This window comes from Ictidomys tridecemlineatus, chromosome 4 (assembly GCF_052094955.1).
Source record: "Ictidomys tridecemlineatus isolate mIctTri1 chromosome 4, mIctTri1.hap1, whole genome shotgun sequence".
NCBI lineage: Eukaryota > Metazoa > Chordata > Mammalia > Rodentia > Sciuridae > Ictidomys > Ictidomys tridecemlineatus.
Window position 1 is genome coordinate 19,899,262 of NC_135480.1, and position 22,529 is coordinate 19,921,790.

Below are 22,529 nucleotides of genomic sequence, written 5' to 3' on the forward strand. Positions count from 1 at the left end.
GTCCTCTCTCCTCTTTCCATTTGAGCAGGCATGAACAGTTTCCTCATCTTTGCCAGGAGGATAGATGTACGCATGGTCTCTCTAGACATCCCTTATTTTGCCGACGTGGTGGTGCCAATCAACATTACCATGAAGAACACCATTGCCATTGGAGTAGACCCCCAGGAAGGTCTGTGAGACCCTTCCTTCCCACCTGGACTTCTGACCCTGCCCTTTCTTACTGTCCTTCCTTTCCACCTCCTTTGCGTCCTGCTAAGAGCCTGGGGCTGCCCAGCTGCCCTTCCCCCCACCCCCTGGCATAGCCCATGTTCCTGTCTCTGTAGCACTTCCTCTCTGATTGTGGAGTCACAGTTTGGGGCCCTCCTCTCTCCATCTCTTCTAAGAGTTATTCTGTTAGGATATTTCTGTGTTTCTCTTGATTTCCTCTGCTAGGGAGTGTGGGGGTCTCTGAGAGGCACTGGTGTCTCAGGGCATGGATCAGCTGTGTGAGCCATTGTGGGAGGGTGGGGCCTGGGTTGAGCCAAGCCTTCCCTTTCCAGGAAAAGTGTACTGGTCTGACAGCACACTGCACCGGATTAGCCGTGCCAGTCTGGATGGCTCACAGCACGAGGACATCATCACCACAGGTGGGCCTTCCTTCCAGCGCAGGGACCACCTGTCTGGCTACAGAGCTTGAGAAATATCCCATCTGTCTTAAAGCAGGAGCCAGTGTGATATTCTGACTTCCTGCAGGGCTGCAGACCACAGATGGGCTCGCAGTGGATGCCATTGGCCAGAAAGTATACTGGACAGACACAGGAACAAACAGGATTGAAGTGGGCAACCTGGATGGGTCCATGCGGAAAGTGTTGGTGTGGCAGAACCTTGACAGTCCCCGGGCCATTGTTCTATACCATGAGATGGGGTGAGAGCTGACTCTTGCTCTGGGTAGCTGTATGGGCTGGCTCAGCTGGGGCTATGGACAGGGTGAGGTGGGCAGTGGAGAGCTGGAGAGCAGGCATGCCTCACAGGAACATTGCGAACTCTGAAGGTCAATGTAGACTGGCCTCTCTGGGACTGTTCCACTCCTCTGTGGCTCCTTCAGGGTGCCAGCTCAATACAGAGGTTACAAGTCTGAGCCTTGGAGTTGGAAGACTAGGATTTATATTCTTTCATCAAGTATTAGCTGTATCACTTTGAATCTAGTACTTAACCTCTCTGATCCTCAACTTCCTTACCTGTAAAAAAGGGATACATACTTTGTGGCCCTGTGAGGGTTAAGTGAGATAATGCCTGTGAAATACTTTGTAAAGTGTCTGACATAAAGTCTTCATGGTACACAGTGGCTGCCAGAATAATCAGCTATTATTCTTCCTCATTTAGGTTCATGTATTGGACAGACTGGGGGGAGAATGCCAAGTTAGAGCGGTCTGGAATGGATGGCTCAGATCGAACGGTGCTCATCAACAACAACCTAGGATGGCCCAATGGACTGACTGTGGACAAGGCAAGCTCCCAACTGCTATGGGCTGATGCGCACACTGAGGTGAGAACTCTTCCCCGGTGCTTCACAGAAGCCTCGCAAGATGGAAAAGGCCTGTCCAGCATCTGCACTGAGGGTTCCCAGTTGACTGACAAGCCACTTCCCACCCTCTTCCTCTCTGCAGCGAATTGAGGTCGCTGACCTAAATGGTGCCAATCGGCACACATTGGTATCACCAGTGCAGCACCCGTATGGCCTCACCCTTCTTGGCTCCTATATCTACTGGACTGATTGGCAGACCCGTAGCATCCACCGCGCTGACAAGGGTACTGGCAGCAATGTCATCCTGGTGAGGTCCAATCTGCCAGGCCTCATGGACATCCAGGCTGTGGATCGGACGCAGGCACTGGGTGAGAAGACCCCTGGGGCTTGGGTCAGAGCCTCTGGATTTCTGGGGCTATCTCAACAGCAGAGCTATATTCAGAGCACAGAACTACTTTACAGTCAGAGAGACAACGATCTGCCTAAGCCCCCTCCCGGAACAGGCTCTATTCCCTCTGGGTATGGCTGGTACTACAACTGAATGATGCTGTCACCTTTAAAGGACTCCTGGAGACACTCCTTCTGTATCTGTCCCACTCCTGCCCTGCCAGACACCAAATCCTGTCACATAGAACAGCAAGAAGTCAGCCACAAAAAAAAAACTGGAATCTTTATAAGAGTTGGGCAGTATTCCAGGCTGGGTGTGAAAGCTTGTGCTTCTCTTACCAGGTTTTAACAAGTGTGGTTCGAGAAATGGTGGATGCTCTCATCTCTGCTTGCCTCGGCCTTCTGGCTTCTCCTGTGCCTGTCCCACAGGCATCCAGCTGAAGGACGATGGGAAGACCTGTGACCCCTCTCCTGAGACCTACCTGCTCTTCTCCAGCCGAGGCTCTATCCGGCGTATCTCGCTGGACACCAGCGACCACACAGATGTACATGTCCCTGTTCCTGAGCTCAACAACGTCATCTCCCTGGACTATGACAGTGTAGATGGGAAGGTGTATTACACAGATGTGTTTCTGGATGTTATCAGGTATGAGTATCACTGAAACCTTCAGGGGACACAGACCTGCTTCTGATCCCCAGGGGTGAAGAGACATTCTGTGTTAACGTCTAAATGGACTGAATGATTTGGCAATTTGGATAGTTAGTTCTAATTCTGACTTGTTCATTTTATAGTGTTATCATTTAGTTCAAAGTTCTAAACTTTTGTTTAATGATTATATAAATCTCAGACACTCAGGAGACTGAGGTAAGAGGGTTGCAAGTGTGAGGCCAGACAGAGTAATGTTGAAGGACCCTACGCAAACAATAAGTGAAAATGAAGATTATGTAGAAATATGTCAAATAAATAAACAACAATACATACACACACACAAAACAGGTAAAGTTCTACCTACCACTGGGCCCTGAGGGAGCTTCAAGAACACCTAGGACTCATTGATAAGGGGGCCACATACATAGCTAGTATCCATATTGCAGTATAGGAAAACCCTGGCCAAATGTCAAAGCTTACTGCAGTTGCAAAGTTGTTGTTTTTAATATTTTGGATTTTATTTTCATATTTTTACTTTATATTTTTATATTTTATGATGCCCTGCTATCAGTGCTAGTGGTTTAACAGCTGTAATCCCAGCTTTCAAGAGGCCAAGGCAGATTGCAAGTTCAAGGCCAGCCTGTGTAATTTAGCAAGATCCTGTCTCAAAAAATAAAAATGACTGAGGATGTAGCTTATTAATGGAGTGCCCCTGGGTTCTAGGCCTAATACCACATACACACACATACACAAAGCCAGGTGTGGTGGCACATGCCTATAATTCCAGAGACTCTGGAGGCTGAGGCAAAAGGATCACAAGTATGAAGCCAGTCTAAGGAACTTAGCAAGACCCTGTCTCAAAATAAAAATAGAAAGGTTTAGGGATGTGGCTCAGTGGTAGAGTATCCCTGGGTTCAATCCCCAGTAAAATTCCCAATCTTTACAGCAAAAAGTATAAGGAAAAAAAAGCAGTTTACCATGGCTGGGATTTTCACATGGGAACAGTGGGTAGGTATTTGCTTTTGTCTCCCTGCGTGTGTATTGGAATCTCATGCTGGGGGCAGGTGGGCTTACGCAAGAACGAAGTCCCCCAGGTGATTATAATATATTCTTCATCCTGAAGTTGAGTTCTCTCGTGTAGGGCTTTGGCAGGTTTTGACAAATCTGCCTTATAATTATCTCCTACTGATCATTGTCTCCTCCCAAAGACATATGATGGATGACTAATCTGTCCTCTGGCAAGACGTGAACCCTAAGGCCTGATGTTTCCAGTTTGCAGGAAATACTCTGTCCTCCTAAGAATTCATTCATTCATTCTGCAGATGTTTTATTGAGCAGCTATCATGCTGGGTGCTGAGGAATTTGCTAGTAGATACTTGGTCTCTGTCTCTGTGGAGCTTATAGTCTAGTGGGGGTCCAATTATGGATAAAAGGAGTTTCAGTTACTCTTGGTCATTCTGGTCACTCATCCAACCCTGGGCTCTCCCCAAGGCGAGCAGACCTGAATGGCAACAACATGGAGACAGTGATTGGGCATGGGCTGAAGACTACCGATGGGCTGGCAGTGGACTGGGTGGCCAGGAACCTGTACTGGACAGATACAGGCCGAAATACCATCGAGGCATCAAGGCTGGATGGTTCCTGCCGCAAAGTTCTAATCAACAACAGCCTGGATGAGCCCCGGGCCATTGCTGTTTTCCCCAGGAAGGGGTAAGTTTATGGCCAATAGAAAAGAGATCCAGGGAAGAAAGGGTCTTGTAAGAGGCCTCGGAAGAGTGCCTATATTTTAGTGGTCTTGGTGTGTCCCCATAGTCTGTCAGCTTCTGGCAGACTATGCCTTGGTGACAATGGCACTATTGTGTCTCAGGTACCTCTTCTGGACAGACTGGGGCCACATTGCCAAGATTGAACGGGCAAATCTGGATGGTTCCGACCGGAAGGTACTCATCAACACAGACCTGGGTTGGCCCAATGGCCTTACCTTGGACTATGATACCCGAAGGTAGGAATCCTGCTCCAAATAGCCTCCTGGAAATTGGGTGGAGACTGAAGTAGGGAAAATGAAAAGATGGAAAGCCCCTGGAGGGTGGGAAGAGGAAGCAGTGAGAAGAGGGAACATACTCTTGGAGCAGGGGCTACTAAAGCCAGCTCCTTAGATGGCTTGTGTCTGCCTGGTTCTCGTGTTTTTAATTTGAGGGCCTTTAACAGAGTGTGTCCTCTGCCTGGACCATAAGACCCACTTCCCCGTCTATTCAACAGCTGTTCTTGTATTTGTTACTCATCCAATCCTGTGGACACTGGAATTTGCAATACCTGGTCTAGATTTTAAAAAATGCTGGAGGGCAGGAAGGAGAGGGGAAAAAGGCTCTGAAGCAGTCTGTTCCCCTTCCTAAAGAAAGGAAAGGGATCAAGGTCGCCTGGAGAGTTGGCAGAGTGCCCTCTTACTTTAACCTTGGTAAGGGCCATGTTGACTGAACTCTCTTCTTGAAGACCATTTGTAAGAATTTGGCCTAAGATTTTTGGGTAGAGATCAAAGGGTGATCAAGTTGCCGAAGATGAGGCTGGCAGAGGCCCCTCTGAAGTCACTAGCCTTTCTGTGCCTCCTAAGAACAGCCCTGGCCTCCCAACTTCCCTCTTTGGCTTTGGGACTTAGAGTAGCCTCTCATCACAGGTACTTCTTGATGGCTGGCAGCACCTGCCAGTTCAGCTCTGGAGGACAAAGACAGGTCCTGAGAGAGAAGAGCTGGGCTCCTGGGGAAGCATTTGGAGCAGCCACTGTTCTTTCTTCTTCACAGGATCTACTGGGTAGATGCACATTTGGACCGGATTGAGAGCGCTGACCTCAATGGGAAGCTGCGGCAGGTCTTGGTCAGCCATGTGTCCCACCCCTTTGCCCTCACACAGGTACTGGCTCAGGAGAGAGGTAACTAAACCTCCTTGACTGTGTGTTTCCCTGGGGTTCTAAGCCTCCAAGTGCCTTGCTATTCCTGCTGTACCCCTTCTATGTTCAAACAGTGGTGCACAGAATCAGCTGGGAAGCTTGTTAAAATTGCAGGCTCATGGGTCCTGGCTATAGAGAATCTGCTTGGTCCTCACAAAGGACAAAGGATTGGGCCCAGGAATATGCATTTTAATAAGCTACACCATTGAGCCTAACATTGTGGTCCCAGCATTGGAGCTCAGGCAGCTCTTATGTAGTGGTTAAAAAACAGAGTTTGGGGATTGGGAATGTGGCTCAAGTGGTAGCGCGCTCGCCTGGCATGCGTGGGGCGCTGGGTTCAATCCTCAGCACCACACACAAATAAAATAAAGATGCTGGGGCTGGGGATGTGGCTCAAGCAGTAGCGCGCTTGCCTGGCATGCGTGTGGCCCGGGTTCGATCCTCAGCATACAAACAAAGATGTTGTGTCCGTCGAAAACTAAAAAATAAATATTAAAATTCTCTCTCTCTCTCTCCTCTCTCAAAACAAACAAACAAACAAAAAAAGAGAGTTTGGAAGCCTCCAGCCGTCAGTGTGTGCTGCGTACCTTCAATGAGCCAAATACCTGAGTTCAGTTTCCTGTCTGTATTATTAAACAATGCAACTTTGAGCAAGGAACTGAATCTCTCTGAGCTTCAGTTACCTAAAAAATAAATCAATTTAATAATAGTATCCCCCTAATATATACACAGGACATTAGCACAGTGCCTGGCACACTCACTGCATATTATCTCTAATCATCTTGTTTATTTTTAACTGCCATTTTTGAGAATTGTTACACTGTAAGATAATTTGGAGAAAAAAGATCTACCAGTCTTAGGCTAAATAGGGATTCTTAGTCATTTAAAATATTTTCCCTTTTTGACAAATACCATTTCCTTGTATTGTTTCTTTCTTTCTGATTTTCTTTCTTTCCTGGGAATTGAACCCAGGACCTCAGGCATGCTCTGCCACTCAACTACACCCCACCCCCAGCCCTGTATTTTGTATTGTATTCCATCAGCCAAAAAGATTTTGTCTGGCTTTACTTAACGATAGGCTAATATTGATAGTTTTTTCAATCTACAAACTTCCCCTGGAGTTTCTACTGTTAGACTGCTGGGTGGGAGTCTTTCTTCTTTGCCCTTCCCCACTCGTGGTTGAGAATTTCACCATCAGTGCATTAGAAAGAGTCTGCAGAGGAAGTAAGCAGAGGATTTGGGTCAGGCCTTTGAGCAAAAGGTCCAAGAGAACAAGTTTACTCCTGTTTGTTGGGCAGGGAGCAATTCACACCAACTGACTGAGGACTGAGTGTGGATGCTACAGACTAGAGATTTGAGGCACATTTTTGTCCTTGAAGGACTTAATCAGGTGGGACAGGCAGACACATAAACTAATTACCATAAGAGGATCAAAACTCACATGTAGAAGTGACTGCAAGGTACAGAACGGTTTGGAGAACTGTGTGGATTGGAGGGGATTTCCTGGACATGCCATATCTGGGGACGCACAGACGTTGACCTAGTAGATGAGAGAGGAAGAGGGCATTTCAGCAGAAGGTGTAGCACATGCTGAGGCACAAAAGCTGCACTGAGGTCTGACTACTGAATGATATTTCCTCTTTTGGGTTCCATATTGAGTAGCAGGACAGGTGGATCTACTGGACAGACTGGCAGACCAAGTCCATCCAACGTGTTGACAAGTACTCAGGCCGCAACAAGGAGACAGTGTTGGCAAATGTGGAGGGACTCATGGACATCATCGTGGTTTCCCCTCAACGACAGACAGGTGGGCCCCTGGTACTGAGCCTGCTTCCTCACCATCAGTGGGATTAGCTGTTAGTGAACCAAGATAATTAGGAGCCCTGGAGAGCCTTTTAGCTCATATTTGAAGCTCTTAGATCTTTTCAATCCCTGTGACTGTTATTCCTTTCTTGCCCTACTGTTCCTGGGAGTGGAGTAATCCTACTTTTTGAGAAGTGTTAAATTGGGAGACCCAATTCTGTCCTAGACCAGACACTCATCTGCTTTCCCTCCAGGGACCAATGCCTGTGGCGTGAACAATGGTGGTTGTACCCACCTCTGCTTTGCCAGAACCTCAGACTTTGTGTGTGCCTGTCCTGATGAGCCTGATAGCCGGCCCTGCTCCCTTGGTGAGTGTACTGAATGGCTCCTGGAACAGTAGGGCCCCTGGAAGGGCAGGGGATCACCAGCCTCGACTTTGTCCTTCTGGGTAGAATCCACCTTCCAAAGATTGTGGAGTGGAAAGACTGCCGGCAATGTGTTTAGGCTTTGGAATCATTCAGAGCTGAGTTTGTCTGACCTCTGGCATTTACTAGAAGATAATCCAGGTCTCTTGATTCTAGATCTCTGCCATGATAGGCTGTGCTTTACTCTATCTTCCTGATCCTTATGGGGCCATCCAGAACTATTAATTTTGAATCTAAATCCTTTTTATTTACAGAATCAAGTGAGGGTACCTGAGATTAGGGAAACTAAAAAATTGCTTTATCAAGTCTTCCAGCTGCTACTCTTAAGACAATCTGTAGAGGCTTTGGACTCCAGTGGCCTATTCTCATTCTCTTTTCTCTCCAGTACCTGGTCTGGTGCCCCCAGCTCCCAAGGCTACCAGCATGAGTGAAAAGAGCCCCGTGCTGCCTAACACCCTGCCCACCACCTTGCATTCTTCTACCACCAGGACCCGTATATCTCTGGAAGAAGTGGAAGGCAGGTAAGTAGGGTTAGTACAGGATTGAGGGCCCTTTGATTTATGTCACCAAGACTTACTAGCATTAGACCATTATGCCAGCAGAATTAGACCATAATACCAGAAGATGGGAGGAAGATCACATTAACCACCAGTCTCCACTATTTAGGACAATTTAGACTTGTAGATTTTGCAAATGATTCCCTTTGTAGCTCTGAGGGCAAGAAGCTTTAAGAACAGCTTTCAAGAGAAATCACTTGGGAAGAGTCTTGCACATGCATTCCTCCTTCCTCCTCTGTCTCTGTGACACTTGCTCTTGTGTCACGTTTAGTATTTGATCTCATTGTACAGTGATCTCTGAGCTGTGTAGCTTTATGACTTGGAACAAAAAGTTTTCCCAGAGGTATGGTGGCCTTAGCTTATAATGACCCTAGCACTCAAACATATATGCATTTGTGTACACCATACACACCATTATTAAATAAGCAAATATAACTATACACAGGGCTAACATCAAGTATAAAATATTTCATTAAATTGAAAGTGCTATCAGTTATATAATTCATTCTGATTTGAGAAATTAGACTAAAAACATGAATAGCAGCAATTATTAGATACCACTAAATCCCATTTCTTACTTCAGAGATGTTAGAATATAGGAAACAAGGCACATCTTAAAATTGATGTGATAGGATGTTACACTCAATCTAGAGAAATTCTTCAGCATTTTTATTTATTTATTTTTAAAAAGCCTGAGGGGAGGGAAGGGAAGCAGGGGCATAAGGGTAGGAAAGACAGTGGAATGAGAAGGACATCATTACCCTAAGTACATGTATGAAAACACGAATGGTATGACTCTACTTTGTGTTCAACCAAAAACATGAAAAATTGTGCTCTATTTGTGTAGTATGAATTGAATTGCATTCTCCTGTCATATATAAACTAATTAGAATAAATAAAATAAATTTTAAAAAATAAATGAAAAATATTTTTTAAAGTCTGGAAAAACAGATTGGAATAAAGAAATAAGTCCCTGTATACCTGTGTGGAATTACTCTTCATAATTTGATATTTATCTTTTCAGACATTTTTCTAATTAGAACAATTTTTCTTCACTGAAATATTCTGATGTCTTTATTTTATATCAACTATAGCTTAAAATGTAATTGACACTTAATTTCAATTCTGAAAGCAGAAGCATACTAGTTCCAAATAAGTACTCTAAACTTAATGTCTCCCAAGTTTTAAGATTTGCACATGATCAAGCACATATATTGTATGCCCCTCTCTCCATTTGTAGTACAGTTTGTAATGAAAAGCAAATGCCTGAGGATAAACATATAGCTTTCTTACTATCTTTGAGGTTCTGTCAGTCATTATTAATCTTGGATTTTCTTTGGTCCTTTTGGTTTTGTTTTTAAGTGCTGGGGATTGAACCCCAGGACCTCACCCATGCTAGGCAAGTACTCCGCCCCTGATGTATCCCACCAGCCCCTAGGTTTATTTGGGACATTTCTGACCTCTCCTCAGACCTTTCCTTAATGTAGGAGTACCATTTGAAGATTCAATGCCTCTTGGCTTCAGATGTTCTTGCAAATTTCTCCAGGCTTGAAAGAGATACCTTTAGTTGGCTGCTAATAATACCCCACAAAGCAGTTACCTTCTGAGCATTTTAGATTTGTTATCTGAGTGCTCCCTCTGGATGTTTTGTATTTTCCCTTATGACAGAACAAAGAGGAAACAAATATGTGTGTGTGGGGGGGGTAAATATATTTTAAACCTTGAAATATGTGAATCTTGTGATAATCCTTAACCAATCAGATCTGCCTGGCTAGCAGCTGCTTCCCACTCATCCTGGTAGTTTAAGAAAGCCTAGAATTGCTCACCTTAGTAATCTTTCTGCAGATTTCCAGTTCACTCTCAAACTGGAAAAAACATTTAAACATAGTTTATCCACTGGCTGGAAAATAATAAGTCACATCGATTTCTCTATTTTCTGGTCCTGCCTCTCTATGCTTCTGTATCTCCCACCTGTTACCTTCTCATACCTCTCCCCACTTTCCTGGAGGAAGGAGAGATTTTATTTGCATAAAAATAATCCTCATTTCAGTTTTCTCTGCCCCACAGATGCTCTGAAAATGATGCCCGGCTAGGCCTCTGTGCACATTCCAATCAGGCCATTCCTGCTGTTCCAGGTAAGCCCTGAATACCCAACTGTTTTGACAGAGAAGATTTAAGGAATCTAAGTGTCTACTGGTATGTTCCATAACCTTCATGGGGCCTCTCATGAGGTTGATGAACTCTTCATAGAGTAGATTATAGATTATAATTAAAGCACTTATAGTGTGCTTTACATATGCCAGGCATTTGGTAAGCCATATATATGCCATATATATGTATGTGTGAATACAGTAGCCCTCCTTTTCCGTGGGGGATACATTCCAGGACCACCAGTGGATGTCTGAAACCTTGAGTAGTATTGAACCCCACATATACTAAGTTTTTTCTTATACATACATGATAAATTATACCTATGATAAATTAGGCACAGTAAAAGATTGACAGTTAACTAATAATAAGATAATTATAAAACATACTATAATAAATGTTATGTGATTGTGTTATCTCTCTCTCTCCCCAAAATATCATACATTCTCATTGACTGTAGTAATATTTTTGGGCTGTGGTTGCCTGTTGGTAACTGAAACTGTGGAAAGTGAAACCAGGTATCAGGCAAGGCTAACTCTAAGAGTATACACTATCATTCAATCTCCACCAGCCCCATGAGCAATTTAGGATTCATATTTGAGTAATGAGAAAACACAGGCTTAGACATTAAACATCTTGCCTTTAAGTCATGTAACTAACAAGAGGTAGAACTGAGTTTGGAGATGCTGGCTGAATTATAGTTTTCTTTTCAGCCTTCTCACCCACCTCTTATGGCTCTCATCTGAGAACGAGGCCCTCAGTATTCTCATATGGTATGGGATTCCACACATACAAAAGCCCTTCGAGCCAGGAGCAGTGTGCGCACATGTCATTATAGTTACTTTGGGAGGCTGAGGTAGGAGGATCATTTGAGCCTAGGAATTTGGAGCCAACTTGGGCAACATAGCAAGATCCTGCCTCAAATAAAACAAAACAAAACAAAACAAAAACATATGGACCCAACCCTTTATCTTCCCACCCTTTGCACCAGCACCATCAGGATGATTATCAGTGGTCCCAGCCTAGTGTGTCTCTGTTCTTCCTAGGTGAAGGACTTCATATCAGTTATGCCATTGGTGGACTCCTCAGTATTCTGCTGATTTTGGTGGTGATTGCGGCTCTGATGCTATACAGGTAATCTAAACTTTGCTACAGGGCCTTGTGCTCTTTGGTCCTCATTAGCATATCTGGGATCTTCTGAAGCTCCACAATTCACTAAATCCTGCTCTGAGCAGCTTTGTTTCAAGGTTGGGTCCCTAAGGAGAAGGAAAAGATGGAAACCTGAATACTTACTCTTCTTCCCTGGTCACAGCTTATGCAGTTTCCTCATTTAATGACCACAGCAAATCTACCCTTGGGATTTTCATTATAGGCTAAGATGCTAAGATGCTTACTGTGTGACCCAAGGTCACACAGTAAGAGGCAAAGTGAACTAACTCTAGCATCTATGCTTTTCATAACCCACCTTACCTCAAACCATTGAAATTGGAAATCATTTCCATCTACTCAAACATAATTCTTTACTACAAAATTGGTTGATATAGTGGTGCTCAGATCATCTTAGGAAAGTAGAATATATCATTTTCAGTTTAAGATCTTATATGCAGGGCTGGGGTTGTAGTTCAGTGGTAGAGCACTTGCTTAGCATGTGTGAGGCACTAGGTTTGATTCTCAGCACTGCATAAAAATTTTTAAAAAAATAAAGGTCCATTAGCAACTAAAAATATATTTTTTAAAAAAAGATCTTATGTGCTTCTTTCTTTATATTTTCCCCAAAAAGCTTTAATACAGACCACAGCAAAAATGTTTGGATTTTACTGCTGCTGCTCCTAGTAATAATAAAACCACTTACCATTTTGTGGATATGTATCAATGTCACAACTTTATAACACAGGTATTATTCCTCACTTTATAGATGAGGATCTGAGACTCAGAAAGTTTAGATTATGTCTACCAAGATCCCAGGTAGTAAGTAACAGAGGTGGGATTGAAACTGACAACTGTCCTGATTCTAAAGTTCAGGTTATTAGTTATCCCCATTTCTGCGTAACAGAACTGAGTGACTTAAAATGACAGCCATTTATGGTCTCACAGTTTGTGTGGATCAAAAATGTGGATACGGCTTAGGTGCTTCTGCCTCAAGATCTCAATCCAGGTATCAATGAGGGTTGTGTTCTCATCTGAGGATTTGACTGTGGAAGGATTCCCTCCCAAGAACATCCATATGATTGTCGGCAGGATTTAGTTCTTCATTGGCTGTTGGTTGGAGGCCTCCTTCATTAGTCCCTTGCCTTTTGGATCTTTCTATAGAACAATTTACACCATGGTAGGTTGCTCCCCTCAGAGCAAGAGCAAGAGAGAGCAATGGAGAGGGGAAATACAAACCCAAGAAGGGAGCTAGTTTCTTTGTAACCTAATGTAGTCTCCATCACTTTTGCATAATCTTTTCATTAGAAGCAAGTCACCAGGTCCAGCCTATATTCAATAGGAGAGGATTCAGAAGGGGTGAATACCAGGAGGCAGGGATCACCAGAACCTGTAGAAGCTGCCTCCCACATATAGGCTACAACTTCCCTAGGTTTTATCTCCACAAAAATATGAACTAAATTCTCATTTTTTTTCTCCTAAAGACACAAAAAATCCAAGTTCACTGATCCTGGAATGGGGAACCTCACCTACAGCAATCCCTCTTACCGAACTTCTACTCAGGAAGTAAAAATTGAAGCAATCCCAAAACCAGCCATGTACAATCAACTGTGCTATAAGAAAGAGGTAAAAATGGAAATTTATATTCAAGTTCTTTTCTGGGGGGAGGAGGAATTGTGCTCCAGTTGCCTGAATGGATTAGTAAGGGATACTAGGTGGCTCCTTCTACCATTTTGGAAGTTACAGTAACAGAAGAACTAGATATAATTTGGATTTCTGGAGAGATCTAGAATCTTTGAGGGATTTTAGAGCAAGATTAGAAAGATATCTTGGAAGATTTAGGTCTGAAAACAATTAATATATTATCTCCCTACCAGGAAAGCTATTTCAGGAATCATAGGTTCTTTTCTTCCTAGAGTGTCATTCCCCTACAGTGAGGCTGTATCCCTATGATACAAGGGAGCTCTCCTGGACAATGCCCAGAAAGACCAAGAGCTCTTAAACTCTCCCTTTTCTAACCTCTGATCCAAGGTGGTGGTCAAATCTAGGGTTGGGAAGGGCTGGTTTTTCATTATCTTTCCTCTTATCACAGGGTCTTCAGAGATTTCTCTAGAATTCTAAAAATTTATGTACTTAAAAAATTCCTATGTTACTTCAGTGGAAAATTATTTGCTGAATATTTAGTCAATAAAAATAGCCCCTTTCCACAAGGGATCTGCAGTAATCTGGGATATTGTTTTTCCTAGTCTGATATAACCTGTGTTTTTTTCTAAAATCCTGTAACCTTCATCAGAAATTATTCCTTATGCTGGATGTAGTGGCACATGCCTATAATCCCAGCGGCTTAGAAGGCTGAGGCAGGAGGATCACAAGTTCAAAGCTAGCCTCAGCAACTCAGTGAAGCTCTAACGAGACGTTGTCTCAAAATAAAATAAAAGGGCTGGGGATGTGTCTCAGTGGTTAAGCACTGCTGGATTCAATCCTTTGTACCAAGAAAGAAAGTATTCCTTATAAAGACCCTTCTCTGGCTTGTCTCTGGGCCAAACCTGCTCTCATACCTGTAGGGCTCTCAGGCATAATGAATACACTTTATAAAGAAATCTTGTGCTTTCTGGATCCATGAATTCCCATATTAGAAAATCTTCCGTTACAAAAGTTACAAAGGAGAACCTGTAAGAACAGCTTGCAGTTTTGGGAATGATAGACTCCTCCCCAGTTAATATGGCTGAAAGAAAGATTACTGAATACTCTTGGGTTCATGGAGTGATGGATGCTTCAGAAAAGAAGCACAATGAGGGCCACTGGTTAGAAATGAAAAATGGGGCTAGGTACAGAGCTCAGTAGTAAAGAGTTTGCTTAGTTCCATCCCCAGTACCAATCCTCACCCCCTAAAAAAAAAAGAAACAAGAAAATAAAAATGATGTGATTCTTCTATTGTCTGCTTCTTCCTCAGCAGCTCTTTCACCCCTCAGATAGCCTTTCACCCTTTCTCTTCTGATTTCCTCTTGATTTCAGGTACCTGTTGCTGTGTGTGTGTAGGAGGGAATGCTGTCCCCAGAATTACTAGTGTCATATGCTACTCCTCTCCCTGACTTACCCATTGTCTCTGTAATGAGAACTCTTAACACTAATTTCAGCTTGAAGGGTGTGCTGGGGTAAATGGGTGTCTCCATGTGTGCTTGTGTGCTATCTGTATCCCTTTGCATGACTGAGGGAACTGTCACTTCCAGAGGATAGGGACCATCATTAAAGCATCTAATACGTATCCTATTTAATGTAGGGGCTTAGTAACTATCTATGGAATTGAATTGTTAGTAATAGAAAGCAATGGTTGCAAAAATCTGAACACAGCAATATGCCAGAACCCAAGCTGTGGCCCATTTACTCCTGGCAGTGAGAGCATGTTGATTGGTATCCTCAGAAACCAAGAAAAAAGGCTACCCTTTGAGGAATCCATAAAGGAGGAAGCCTGAGCAGAATTCAAGGCTATCCCTGGAATGAACCCAGGGCTCATGGGAGCAGCCCACAGTAACCTACCCCGAAAGGTTATAAGGTTATGGGGCCTCATCAATGAAAATATGATGATTTTTCTAGAGCCCTCCTATTGTACCTCTCAAGTTTTCTCCTTAGCAAAATTAAGAAGAGATCATTAAGAACAAATTAGCATATATATAAAGTAGTTAAAATCCTGAATAAATGCATGTTGAATTGCTTTTGCCAATTACTTTTGATTATTTATATCAGCATGATGTCCCATTAATAAACCACAGTAAAAATGTAATAGTAGCTAACATGTTTTTAGTGCGACTTAGTCCAGCATCCTAACAATTGCATTTTGTGTATCACTTCATTTAACCCTCACAGTAATTGCTTGTGAGGTGCAGATACTGTTATTCTCCCCACACTGCAGATGTGGAAAATGAGTTTTAGAGATGTTAATTAATTTGTCCAAGGTGATATATCCAGTGAGTGGCTGATGCAGGACCGGAAGCCATCATTCTCCACCCTGTATGATAATGGTAATAATCATCATAGCTGCCCCTCTTCTTAGGTGAGGCTTCATATATTTGCTGTGATCACATTAGTTTGTGGAGTTTTCTGCTCTTCATGCCCATTTTTACCTCATTTACTTCCTTTCTACAAAGAGATCCTCTTTAGAGAGTCAACTGACTAACCATGTGTCCCTCCTCTCCACCCTAGGGTGGGCCTGACCACAACTACACCAAGGAGAAAATCAAGATTGTAGAAGGAATCTGCCTCCTCTCTGGGGATGATGCTGAGTGGGATGACCTCAAGCAGCTGCGCAGCTCCCGGGGGGGCCTTCTGCGGGATCATGTGTGCATGAAGACAGACACAGTGTCCATCCAGGCCAGCTCTGGCTCTCTGGATGACACGGAGACAGAGCAGCTACTGCAGGAAGAGCAGTCTGAATGTAGCAGCGTCCATACTGCAGCCACTCCAGAAAGACGGGGCTCTCTGCCAGACACGGGCTGGAAACATGAACGCAAGCTCTCCTCGGAGAGCCAGGTCTAAATGCCTGGGTTCTCTTCCCTGCCTGCCTGTCAGTATCCTCTAATGGACTTCCAGTCCTGTGCTCGCTTGTACAGCAGGCCTCCTTCCTGTGTGCTCATCCTCCTCCCACCCCATAACTTCTCCTAAGTCCTCCACCGGAGCTGTTTTCCACCTGAGTCCATAACTACCTGGCTACAAGAAATGAGGGCCCTTCTCAAGAATTTAAACCTGGATTTTACCATGAATCTCACCTCTTGCACTCCGTCCTGGGCCCCCTGAAACTTGGCTCAGTAACAATTCCTTGCAGGGTAGAGCTCCGCCTACCTTTCCCCTGGTACCCTTAGTGACTGCCCCACAGCACCAGTGGAGCTGATGATGCAAGACTGTCCTCTCGCCCATCACAGCTAGCATGACGGCTTCTCAGAGAACTTGCCCACCAGGGGCTGGGGCAGGGGGTCATGGGTAAAGAGAGATGGACAGAGACTAGAAGAAGAAGGAAGAATCAGCCCAGCTGGTCTGGGCATCCTGGGAAACCTCCACCTTTGGGGGTTGGTAATATGAAAAAGCTTTGGGGATACTTGGGCTTGGGTGTCTTGTCCATTGCTGGCAGTGGACATCATTCTTGCCCAGGAGTCACTGCTTTGTCAGCTACAGATACTGGTGAGATATGGATGTGGCTCAAGCTGTTCTTCCTCCTGCTGGAATATCTGGAGTCTTTTCTACCTTAGATGACTGGGGGGTCCTCATCACATGGACACTGGCTGTTAGGAATTCTCTCCTGGTGCTGCCACTGGCCAATCCCTTTCCTAAGTCTTTTAAGTAATCAGGTTGTGAGCCAGTGGCTTCGTGAATGTTGGACCTGGGGGCTGGGTTTCTAAAATGTCTAAGCTCTGTCTAGACCAAACATAGCATCCCACCTAAATTTCACTGTCCTGCCACTCTCCCCAATTCTCTGGGATTCTTCAGGAAGATATCCTATAATGGTAGTCTTTCAAAGGACTGGAAGTTTTCATAAATGATCAGGAAGAGAATTAGAGACATGGGATACCCAGGGGCTAAAGAGAAATATCACGGGGTTGAACCTCCTCTGTTCCTTCTCAAGAATTCAGATATCTGAGTTCATGGACAGAGAGCCTGTGACTCTGAGGTGGTGGGGTTCCTATTCCAGAACTCTTCTCAGCTGTGACTTACTTTCCATGTTGAAATACCACCACTTGGTTCATGCTCATCTACATCAAGGGTATGTGTCTCAGACTTGTATCAAGGAATTGAGTTTTTGCTGCCCTGAAATTTCCCCCTAGTTCTTTACTTTTTGAGAGGCTTGGTTTGCTTTTTTCTGACTTAGCCTTGTGGCACAAGCAATCTCCAAAGTCCTGCACCGAGGAGGACTAAATGAAGATGCAAAGGGGTGAACATATAGTAGGCTGGTAGAAAGAAACAAATGAAGCCCTCCCAGCCCAGGGCAGACCCAGGCCTGTTCTCCCTAGGAATTAAAAGCAGCAGGAGAGGATGATGGGGCTGAAAATGGAAGGGAGGGGTTTTAGGAGAAGTTTCTTGATTTGAAACATCTCTTATGGTTACTAGTATTGAGAAATCAGGGGCCAAACTGTGGGTCAAAAGAGGACAAGATTAAATCTTTTCTAGTCAGTTCTTAAAAACAAACAAACTCTAGAGACAGATGCTGCGCCTTCAGCCATGCTCTCAGTAGCCAGCCCCAGGTCTGAACCTATACAAACAGCCAGGCCAGGCCAAGAAGGCTTTTCCAGTGCATCAAGTGAAAAAGGTAAGGTGCCACTTCTGGGCGGAAATGGGGACATTTCCCAGGAAGTAAAAGAAGAAGCATTTGAGTCTTCATATTCTTAGTTGGGAAGGAGGAGAAAGTAGAAAAGTGGTCTTTTCTTGATTGGACAGGGGAAGGTTCTTATTGCACTTCGGCTGTTCAGAATGTAGAAGGACATTTTTGAGGAAATATCTATTTGAGCACTGATTACTCTGTAAAAAAGCAAAATCTCTCTGTCCTAAACTAATGGAAGTGATTGTCCTGCGCTCATGTGTAATGGTTTTAACGTTACTCACTGGAGAGATTGGACTTTCTGGAGTTATTTAACCACTATGTTCAGTATTTTAGGACTTTATGATAATTTAATATAAATTTAGCTTTTCTTAATTATCTTGCCTGGCTTGGAGTCGTGACTAATCCTACACCCGCTCTGTCTGGCAGACCCATGCTGTAGAAAACTTGCTTATCAACATCACCTCTGAGTTCTATGGGGGTTTGGGAACAGTGAAGAGCAATAAAGGGTATGAGGTTCCTGGTGGAGTTTCAGCTCCACTTGAGGAGACAAGTCCAGACAAGTTCTTCAACTTATAATACCCTTGTTTCTTCTAAAAGAGGGATGATAGGTTTCATCTGGAGTGCCAACTCATTAGTTGGTAGTAGCTGCCCTTCCACACCAATGGGAAGAGTGTCATGATCATTAGTGACATCTCTAGCACTGGAAGGAAATGTCATGGCATGTATACCATGCATCTTCTATTTCTATTTTAGATCTTTGAGGACTTCAGTGTCACAAAACTTTGATCTTGGCACCTTTTGTAGTTACTAAGAATGGAACACATGATAATTAAGATTCCATTTACTTGCCAGGAGTGGTGGCACACACCTGTAGTGTCAGTTACTCAGGAAGCTGAGCCATGAGGTTTGCAAGTTTGAGGCTAGCCTGGTGACAATGTCTCAAGATAAAAAATAAAAAGGGCTGGGGTATAGTTCAGTGGTAGAATACTTGCCTAGCATGTGCACGGCCCAGAGTTTGATCCCCAATACAAAAAAAAAAAATCCATTTATTTTAAAAAGCTGACATCTCATAGCTTATCCAGCATATCTTAAGACTAGAACTAGAAGTTAGGGATCCTTTCTGAGGTTCTCTAATACCCATCAGTGAAAATTGGGAATCATGCTAGTCTAAAGGCTAGGTTAGATTAGATTAGAATTTAATCTAGAATAGATTAGAATTTGATGTTAAGTCTCAATAGTTTATTTTCTAAACCTAAATCATTGATAAAATAATGCCCCATTCATTCATTCATTCATCCATCCATCCATCCATCTCTTACTATAGGCCAGGCCCATGCCTAAACAAAACAGTTTTACAGAGCTTAAAATCTAGCAGCATCACTAACACTCCCCCACCCCCTGCAAAAAAAAAAAAAAAGAAAAAGAAAAAGAATAAGAAGAAAGATAATGAAAGCAAGAAAGACAGAAGTCTCTCATATGTAAGTGACAAGAGATCTAAGTAGAAAGTATAATTTTCCCCAGTTTTGGCAAAAGCCAGGGTGCCAGAACAAAAACAAATGGAATAGTTCAAGGATAGCCATCTCTCTCACCCCCATTAATCTTTAAAAACAAAGCAAAACAAAAACAATAGAAAAGCGGGAATCTTGAGGATAAAGAATTTTGAGGATAAACCTAGGAAAACCAAGGATAAAACAAGGTCTGAGAATTCCTTGCCTGGTTCTCTGGATATAAACCTGAAACTGATAAGTAGGCAGAAGGTGGATCAAATTCTAAAAACACTAGACATATTTTCTCAAACAAAATTCAAAATAAAGTCACTGCCTTTCTGTGTCATCTGAACAAATTGTGGGACCTAAGATAAAAAGATCTCCAACCCACATGTTGACGCTGATCAGACCTTGGCCTGAAGAAGACCAAAATGCAATAATGAGCATGGTCAAGAGCTGGGTGTGCAAAAGTTCTAAGTGTAATGCACTGACACTCAAAGGTATCCAGCAAGCTTTGGTTCTCAGATTTCTATTTATGGGCATAATGAATGATAAATGAAATATGGCTAGGGATATAGCTCAGCAGTAGATGGCTTACCTAGCATGTGCAAGGCCCTGAGTTCAATGCTCACCCCTCCGCACATACCACAAAAAAGAAATAAGTGGTTGGGTCCTTTTCACAATGAGGAAAGTCTATGTCTTTTTTTTTTTTTTTTTTTAATGGGAAGATGGCTCCACTTCCCATATGATCCACTTAATAGGATGTATGTTTGGGGATGTTTTAGGCAGTCTGTTGAAACAGTCCCTTACTCTCCTATTTATTTTCTCTCTGGACCATTCTCCTGTTAACTAGCCGGCAGAAACTAACAAAGCTCAGTATTGGCAATGGTATTATATCTAATCAAGGCTTGAATTCCCAACTTTGGACTACTTGGCTTGGTGTTAAAACAGACCCAGACAACCTAATAAAGGGTCTAAGTTGAAACCCAAGGCTAAGTTAGCCCCAAGCTGCACAATCTGCTTGTTTCATTTTATAGACAGAAAGCCAAGAACTCACATATCCTGTGCTTCCCAATGGTTTCCCTTCCATTCTTAAAAGCTTGTTGATAGCCTGCTAATGAGGTCCCTATCTCTCCCTACTGCCTCCTTCCTCTTTGGTGGGGCTGATGTTTCTGTGGTCAAAGTTCTTGGACAGCCTGCATTTTGGAGTCTATGGAAAATGGGGAAATGGCTATGAGAAAAAAAAAAAAAGGGCTCCTCATTCTTTCATTCAACCACTACCTATTAAATGCAATCAAATGCAAGTTAGGATAGGTTAGAGGCCAGTTACAGCACAAAACCCATAGCTATTTGAGCTCTGTATTAATATTACCACTGCTATCTGCTGGGAATAATGCAGAGGCACTTGGATTGCAAGGTGAAAGGAAGTTTCATCACTGAAGCTGCTCCTCTTAAGCTAGAAATATGGATCAATGTCCTATGGTAGGAAAGCTTCAACAAGACTGCAGCAGAAGATTGCAGTGGAATAAGTACCTGTCCCAACCCTAATAGTGGCTTTTTTTTTTTAAAGAAATGTTTAACAGTTACTCAGCAGCCACAATGTTTGACATCAGTTTCCTGCTTCCAGTTGCAAGAATGCTGCGATCTCTAATGCCTGCTGACCCATCCTCCTTATGTAGAATTATTGAAAGAACCCTGGAATGACACACATGGCTCTAATAAATACACAGATAAATGCTCTTTGATAATAATCCTGGACTGTAAAAGATGACTGGCAAAGCTGGGCATGGTGGTGCATGCCTTTAATCCCAGCAACTCTGGAGGCTGAGGCAGGAGGATTGGAAGTTTGAAGCCAGCCTCTGCAACTCAGCAAGACCCTGTCTCAAAAAAAAAAAAAAAAAAAAAAAAGGATTGGAGATGTAGCTGAGTGGTAAAGCACCTTTGTACTGGTTCAATCCCCAGTATGAAGAACAAATATTAATTGAACACCCACTATGGGCAAGGTACTATAATTAGGTTTCTATGAGGCCCTTTTCCTCCATTATCAGAATTCATCTCCCACTCCCTCTTTCTGCCTACTACTCTGTTCTAACTACACTGGTCTCCCTGTTTCTCAGACCTGTCAGACATGCTCCCAACATAGGGCCTTTGTATAGCCCTTCCCTTTGCCTGACACTTTCTTCCCCTAGAGGTAGTCATGACTAACTACTTAGCCTTCTTCAGGTCTTTGTTCCAATCTCAGTGAAACCTAAACTAACCAACTCATTTAGAAAGTATATTCTTTCCTCCCCCATTTCTCTATCCTTTACCCTGTCTTATTTTTTCCCTGTTGCACATATTATCTAATAACATACTATATGTTATTTATGTATTGATTGTCTATGTCTCTTTACCATATGTGAGCTCCATGAGTGAAAGGAAGTTTTGTTTTGTTTTGTTTTGGTCTATTTGTTCACTGATTATTCCAAGTACCTAGAGCAGTCCTTCTATATACTAGGTACTTAATAAATATTTATTAAATGAATGAATAAATAAATGGATTCAGGCATCTAATGCTCATCTTCTACTAGGGCTACATCTCACTGGTTCAATACAAAAAAGGATTTTGCTGGGCTGGAGTTGTAGCTCAGTGGCAGAGTGCTTGTCTAGCATGTGTGAGGCACTGGGTTCGATCCTCAGCACCACATAAAAAATAAATAAATAAAATAAAAGCATTGTGTCCATCTACAACTAAAAATTATTAAAAAAAAAATTTGCCATCTTATTCTAAAATTCTCTAGGATCCAGGCTGCACACATCCTTTCTTAAGCAAATTACAGGTCACTATCACCCTCTCCTTAAATGTAATCTTCAGTATATTTCTAATGAAATTTAAATAAAGTAAACATGCCAATGGCCAATGACTGAAGAATACTATTTCTGTAGAGTCCTCGAAAGTTACCATTTAGTTTAGTTCCTCTCTTAAGTGTTAATCTGTCTTCATCTCCCATCTTTTCACTCTCTCCACTTTTTTTCCCCTTCTATAGTTTCATTCACTCTATAGAAATGATCCCCAGATATCTATCATTTGAGTCTTTATTTTCCCAGATTCCATCCTGAATTTTCTAGGCTTGCTTAGAATTGGTTCCATCTGAATGTCTCATTAGTACCTAAAGTAAACAAGTCTGAAACTAAA

The 22,529-nt window shown here is 43.1% G+C and overlaps 1 protein-coding gene across 4 annotated transcripts in view; it reads left to right on the top strand.

The window, feature by feature from the left end:
- Positions 1-18,242, top strand: part of Lrp4 (LDL receptor related protein 4) — a 51,371-nt gene extending 33,129 nt beyond the window's left edge. For 2 of the 4 annotated variants that reach the window (XM_078046106.1, XM_005329995.5), the window contains exons 23-38: positions 29-169; positions 540-626; positions 733-904; positions 1,363-1,525; positions 1,647-1,872; positions 2,234-2,537; positions 4,032-4,250; positions 4,408-4,542; positions 5,336-5,444; positions 7,144-7,288; positions 7,539-7,652; positions 8,095-8,230; positions 10,334-10,401; positions 11,461-11,548; positions 13,045-13,186; positions 15,761-18,242. In XM_078046106.1, coding sequence (XP_077902232.1) covers positions 29-169; positions 540-626; positions 733-904; positions 1,363-1,525; positions 1,647-1,872; positions 2,234-2,537; positions 4,032-4,250; positions 4,408-4,542; positions 5,336-5,444; positions 7,144-7,288; positions 7,539-7,652; positions 8,095-8,230; positions 10,334-10,401; positions 11,461-11,548; positions 13,045-13,186; positions 15,761-16,093 — 2,582 coding nt within the window. In that variant the 3' untranslated portion in view covers positions 16,094-18,242. Of the gene's footprint in view, positions 1-28; positions 170-539; positions 627-732; positions 905-1,362; positions 1,526-1,646; positions 1,873-2,233; positions 2,538-4,031; positions 4,251-4,407; positions 4,543-5,335; positions 5,464-7,143; positions 7,289-7,538; positions 7,653-8,094; positions 8,231-10,333; positions 10,402-11,460; positions 11,549-13,044; positions 13,187-15,760 lie in introns of those variants that run through there. The other 2 variants (XM_078046107.1, XR_013437587.1) reach the window with 2 other exon arrangements.
- The last annotated feature ends 4,287 nt before the right edge of the window (positions 18,243-22,529 follow it).